The sequence below is a fragment of the Pristiophorus japonicus genome, unplaced genomic scaffold, assembly GCF_044704955.1.
Source record: "Pristiophorus japonicus isolate sPriJap1 unplaced genomic scaffold, sPriJap1.hap1 HAP1_SCAFFOLD_689, whole genome shotgun sequence".
Classification (NCBI taxonomy): Eukaryota; Metazoa; Chordata; class Chondrichthyes; family Pristiophoridae; genus Pristiophorus; species Pristiophorus japonicus.
The window spans coordinates 251,211-257,458 of record NW_027254602.1 but is presented as its reverse complement, the minus strand read 5'-3'; the positions used below and the strand labels follow the sequence as shown (position 1 = coordinate 257,458).

At 52.9% G+C, this 6,248-nt stretch overlaps 1 protein-coding gene across 3 annotated transcripts in view; it reads right to left on the bottom strand.

The window, feature by feature from the left end:
- Positions 1-837: 837 nt before the first annotated feature.
- The window catches only part of LOC139256190 (splicing factor U2AF 65 kDa subunit), a 62,825-nt gene continuing 57,414 nt past the window's right edge, over positions 838-6,248 (bottom strand). For 2 of the 3 annotated variants that reach the window (XM_070874137.1, XM_070874138.1), the window contains exons 10-11: positions 4,584-4,832; positions 838-994 (exon numbers count right to left, since the gene is read on the bottom strand). In XM_070874137.1, coding sequence (XP_070730238.1) covers positions 860-994; positions 4,584-4,832 — 384 coding nt within the window. In that variant the 3' untranslated portion in view covers positions 838-859. The remainder of the gene's footprint in view (positions 995-4,583; positions 4,833-6,248) is intronic. The other variant, XM_070874139.1, reaches the window with a different exon arrangement.

Below are 6,248 nucleotides of genomic sequence, written 5' to 3'. Positions count from 1 at the left end.
AGAGAGGGGGGAGAGAGAGGGGGAGAGAGAGGGGGAGAGAGAGGGGGAGAGAGAGGGGGAGAGAGAGGGGGAGCGGAGCGCGAGGGAGGGAGAGAGAGAGAGAGAGGGGGAGCGCGAGGGAGAGGGAGAGAGAGAGAGAGAGAGAGAGAGGGGGAGCGCGAGGGAGAGAGAGAGAGAGAGGGGGAGCGCGAGGGAGAGAGAGAGAGGGGGAGCGCGAGGGAGAGAGAGAGAGAGAGGAAGGCGAGGGAAAGAGACACGCAGAGGAAGACGATAGCCTCTCTTGAAACCCCCTCCCGTCTATTTACCGTCACGCGGTCTGGCCTCTGGAGATCGTTCCGTCAACCCTACCCCGGCTCTCCCTCATCAATCGTCGCACCCAGTCCACAACACCCCCACCCCCCACCCTCCTCCCACTAGCACCCCACCCCCCCCCAGCCAATGATCTCCGAGAGGCTGAGAGGGCTGTCCCTCTCCCTCTCCCTCTCCCTCTCCTCTCCCTCTCCCTCTCCCTCTCCCTCTCCCTCCAGCGCCAGGTCACGGCCCAACCCGGCCCTCTCCTGTCCCCGATCTCGGCCCCAGCTCCACACGGCTCAAGGTGGGGGGGGAATCTGTGCGAGAGAGGCGGTCGCTAGAAAGGAGAACAAACAGGGGGGGGGGGGTGGGAGGCAGGTGGGGGGGGGGGGTAAAAAAAAAAAAGAAAAGAAGCCAAGTATTCCTTTCCCCTCCCCTCCCCTCCTTAAAAAAAATTAAAGAAATTGGATCGGTGTCGCTCGCTAGGCGAGAGAGAGAGAAAGAGAGAGGGGGGGGGGGGGAGGGGGGAAGGCGGGGAGGGGGCGAGGGGAGTTGTTGAAGGGTCGCTCTACCAAAAATCGCGGCGATGGTACGAATCCGGCTCGCAATACTTGGTGACCACCACTCTGTTGGCAAACTTGCGCCCGGCGAGCCCTTGCATGGCCTTCTGGCAGTCGAGGATCGAGACAAACTCCACGAAGATCTGCGGGGGGCAAGAAGAGAAAGGGGGGGTGGTCTGTCGACTGTCTGAAATCGGCGCGGCCTCCTGGGCTTGAAAAGTCGAGAACGACGGCGGCGCTTAATTTTTTGGGGGGGGCTCGTGCCCCTCCGAGTCATCTGCAGGGGTGACGGGGACAGTAGACGGGGGCGACGCAGTAGATGCAATATATCTGGGTTTCCCTCCAAACGGCCCTTCGATCAGACGTCCTCGGGATAAGACGGAACGGATGAGGTCAGGGGGGGCCGTCCGGAGTCAGGGGACGCCCAAGCAGAAGAGAAAAGTTCACAGGGTCGGGGGTAATATATTAAAAGCGAGGATAGAGGATTATTAAAAGGGGGAGGTGCAACGAGACCTGGGTGTCATGGGACATCGGTCATTGAAAGTTGGCATGCAGGTACAGCAGGCGGTGAAGAAGGCAAATGGTATGTTGGCCTTCATAGCGAGAGGATTTGAGTATAGGAGCAGGGAGGTCTTACTGCAGTTGTACAGGGCCTTGGTGAGGCCACACCTGGAGTATTGTGTTCAGTTTTGGTCTCCTAATCTGAGGAAGGACATTCTTGCTATTGAGGGAGTGCAGCGAAGGTTCACCAGACTGATTCCCGGGATGGCAGGACTGACATATGAAGAAAGACTGGATCGACTGGGCTTATATTCACTGGGATTTAGAAGGATGAGAGGGGGATCTCATAGAAACATATAAAATTCTGACGGGACGGGACAGGTTTAGATGCAGGAAGAATGTTCCCGATGTTGGGGAAGTCCAGAACCAGGGGCTCACACAGTCTAAGGATAAGGGGTAAGCCATTTAGGACCCAGATGAGGAGAAACTTCTTCACCCAGAGAATTGTGAACCTGTGGAATTCTCGACCACAGTAAGTTGTTGGGGTCCAGTTCGTTGGATATATTCAAAAGGGAGTTAGATGTGGGCCTTACGGCTAAAGGGATCAGGGGGGTATGGAGAGAAGGCAGGAGTGGGGTACTGAAGTTGCATGATCAGCCCATGATCATATTGAATGGTGGGGCAGCCTCGAAGGGCCCAATGGCCTGCTCCTGCACCTATTTTCTATGTTTCTACAGTGAGGAGGAAAGGACTAAGAGCAACGATAGCCATCCGTGGCTAACTGAAGAAATAAAGGACGGTACCCAATTTAAAAACAACGGCATACAAATTGGCCAAAACTAGTGGCAGGGCAGAAGATTAGGAAGCTTTTAAAAGCCAGCAAAGAACGACTAAAAAAAATGATCAAGAGAGGTAAGATAGACTATGAAAGTAAACTAGCACAAAATATAAAAGCAGATATAGCAAGAGTTTCGACAGGTATATAAAAGGGAAAAGGGTGTCTAAAATAAATGTCGGTCCCTTAGAGGCCGAGACCGGGGAATTAATAATGGGGAACACGGAATGGGCAGAAACTCTGAACAAATATTTTGTATCCGTCTTTCCGGTAGAGGACACGAACAATATCCCAACAGTGGATCGTCAAGGGGCTATAGAGGGGGAGGAACTTAACACAGTCACAATCACTAAGGAGGTGGTACTCAGTAAGATAATGGGACTAAAGGCAGATAAATCCACTGGATCTGATGGCTTGCATCCTAGGGTCTTAAGAGAAGTAGCGGCAGGGAGTGTGGATGCATTGGTTGTAATTTACCAAAATTCCCTGGATTCTGGGGAGGTCCCAGCAGATTAGAAAACTGCAAATGTAACGCCCCTATTTAAACAAGGAGGCAGACAAAAAGCAGGAAACTATAGACCAGTTAGCCCAACATCTGTGGTTGGGAAAATGTTGGGGTCCATTATTAAAGAAGCAATAGCAGGACATTTGGAAAAGCAAAATTCGGTCAGGCAGACTCAGCGTGGATTTATGAAGGGAAATCACGTTTGATAAATTTGCTGGAGTTCTTTGAGGATGTAACGAACAGGGTGGATAAAGGAGGAACCAGTAGATGTGATATATTTGGACTTCCAGAAGGCATTTGACAAGGTGCCACATAAAAGGTTACTGCACAAGATAAAAGTTCGCGGGGTTGGGGGTAATATATTAGCACGGATAGAGGATTGGCTAACTAACAGAAAACAGAGAGTGGGGATAAATGGTTCATTCTCGGGTTGGCAATCAGTAACTAGTGGGGTGCGGCAGGGATCAGTGCTGGGACCCCAGCTATTTACAATCTATATTAACGACTTGGAAGAAGGGACTGAGTGTAACGTAGACAAGTTTGCTGACGATACAAAGATGGGAGGAAAAGCAATGTGTGAGGAGGACACAAAAAATCTGCAAAAGGACACAGACAGGCTCAGTGAGTGGGCAAAAATTTGTCCGATGGAGTATAATGTGGGAAAGTGTGAGGTCAGGCACTTTGGCAGAAAAAAAATCACAGAGCAAGTTATTATTTAAATGGAGAAAGATCGCAAAGTGCCGCAGTACAGCGGGACCTGGGGGTTACTTGTACATGAAACACAAAAGGTTAGTACGCAGGTACAGCAAGTGATCTGGAAGGGCCAATGGTATCTTGGCCTTTATTGCATAGGGGATGGAGTATAAAAGCAGGGAAGTCTTGCTCCATAGACACAGGGTATTGGTGAGGCCACACCTGGAGTACTGCGTGCACAGTTTTGCTCTCCGTATTTACGAAAGGACACACTTTGCTTTGGAGGCAGTTCAGAGAAGGTTCACTCGGTCGATTCCGGGGATGAGGGGGTTGACTTATGAGGAAAGGTTGAGGAGGTTGGGCCTCTACTCATTGGAGTTCAGAAGAATGAGAGGTGATCTTATCGAAACGTATCAGATTATGAGGGGGGGGGCTCGACAAGGTGGATGCAGAGAGGATGTTCCCACTGATGGGGGGAGACTAGAACTAGGGGGCATGGTCTTAGAATAAGGGGCCGCCCATTTAAAACTGAGATGAGGAGGAATTTCTTCTGGTGAATCTGTGGAACTCGCTGCCCCAGAGAGCTGTGGAGGCTGGGTCACTGAATATATTTAAGGCGGAGATAGACAGAGTTTTGAGCGATAAGGGAGTCAAGGGTTATGGGGAGCGGGCGGGGAAGTGGAGCTGAGTCCACGATCAGATCAGCCATGATCGTATTGAATGGCAGAGCAGGCTCGAGGGGCCGAATGACCCTGCTCCTACTTCTTACGTTCTTGGGTTTATAGGCTACAGGACAGGCCAACAAAGCCTACGGAATCCTGGGCATTATAAATAGAGGTGCAGAACAACGTTGCCGTTTATTTTGTGGCCATAGTGCGTTCGTATCTCACCGTGTTATCTGCAGAGGTAACAGGGAGTGTCGACAAGGGCGACGCAGTCGATGTCATATATCTAGGTTTCCCAAATGGCCTTCGCTAAAGCGTCGGAACGGATAAGGTCGGGGCGTGCGGAGTCAGGGGATACACGCTAACAGAACGGATAGCTAGCTGGTCGCAAGGGATTGGGGTAAGGGGGGGGGGGGGCGCGATTCAGAGTTTAAGATAGCAATTTCTATGGAGCGGCGGCCATCTTGGGCCAGGGAGGGGGGCGAGCGGCGGCCATCTTGGGCCGGGGGCAGCGAGTGTGTCTCCGTGCTCACCTTCCCGCAGCCGGGCACCTCCAGGCCGTCGATGGGCCGGGGGATCTCGATGGACTTGACCATGCCATATTTGCTGCACTCCTCGCGCACGTCCTCCACGATCTCGTCGTACTCCTCGTCGTCGATCAGCTCGTCCGGCGTGATCATGTTCATCAGGCACAGGATCTCCGTTGGCATGCCGGCCATCTGCACCTGCGTCGACACCAGCCCTGGCACCTGCAGGGTGACTGGCGTCTGGTTTATCGTATTCTGGAGAGAGGGGAGAGGGGGGGGAGGGGGGTGGGGGTGCGAGGAGAGGGACACGGGCAGATAGGAAGAGAAAGGGGCCAAGAGAAGGAAAGAAAAGTTAGCGTTTCTCCAGAGCCCAGTTGACCGAACGCAAGACCTGGACAACATCCCGGCTCGGGCTGATGAGTGGGCCCAGGAAATGGCCATCTCCAACGAGCCACAGTCTAACCACCGCCCCTTGACGTTACCATCGCCCGAAACCTCCACCATCACCCGGGGGGCGGGGGGGCATCATTGACCAGAAACTTAACTGGGCCAGCCACATCAACCCCAGGGCAACATAGAAAATAGGTGCAGGAGTAGGCCATTGGGCCCTTCGAGCCTGCCCCCCGCCACTGGGCCCTACGAGCCTGCCCCCCGCCACTGGGCCCTACGAGCCTGCCCCCCGCCACTGGGCCCTACGAGCCTGCTCCCACCATTCAATATGATCATGGCTGATCATGCAACTTCAGTACCCCACTCCTGCCTTCTCTCCATACCCCCCTGATCCCTTTAGCCGTAAGGGCCACATCTAACTCCCCTTTTGAATATATCCAACGAACTGGCCCCCAACAACTTTCTGTGGCAGAGAATTCCACAGGTTCACAATTCTCTGGGTGAAGAAGTTTCTCCTCATCTCGGTCCTAAATGGCTTACCCCTTATCCTTAGACTGTGTGAGCCCTGGTTCTGGACTTCCCCAACATCGGGAACATTCTTCCCGCATCTAAACCTGTCCCGTCCCGTCAGAATTTTATATGTTTCTATGAGATCCCATCTCATTCTTCTAAACTCCAGTGAATATAAGCCCAGTCGATCCAGTCTTTCTTCATATGTCAGTCCCGCCATCCCGGGAATCAGTCTGGTGAACCTTCGCTGCACTCCCTCAATAGCAAGAATGTCCTTCCTCAGATTAGGAGACCAAAACTGTGCACAATATTCCAGGTGTGGCCTCACCAAGGCCCTGTACAACTGCAGTAAGACCTCCCTGCTCCTGTACTCAAATCCTCTCGCTATGAAGGCCAACATACCATTTGCCTTCTTCACCGCCTGCTGTACCTGCATGGCCAACCTTCAATGACTGATGTCCCATGACACCCAGGTCTCGTTGCAGGCCTACGCTTATGTTTCCCGGAGATCCCCCTCTCATTCTTCTAAACTCCAGTGAATACAGGGCCCAGTCGACCCAATCTCTCCTCATTCGGCAGTCCTGCCCTCCCGGGAATCAGTCCGGTGAACCTTCGCTGCACTCCCTCTGTGGCAAGTGTATCCTTCCTTCGGTAAGGAGACCAGAACTGCTCACAATACTCCAATATAACGAGAGGGGATTGGGAGGCTGTGGTTATTCTGCGACGAGTGTATCACCTCCTGACTCCCTTTCCAACAGCGACAAGGCACAA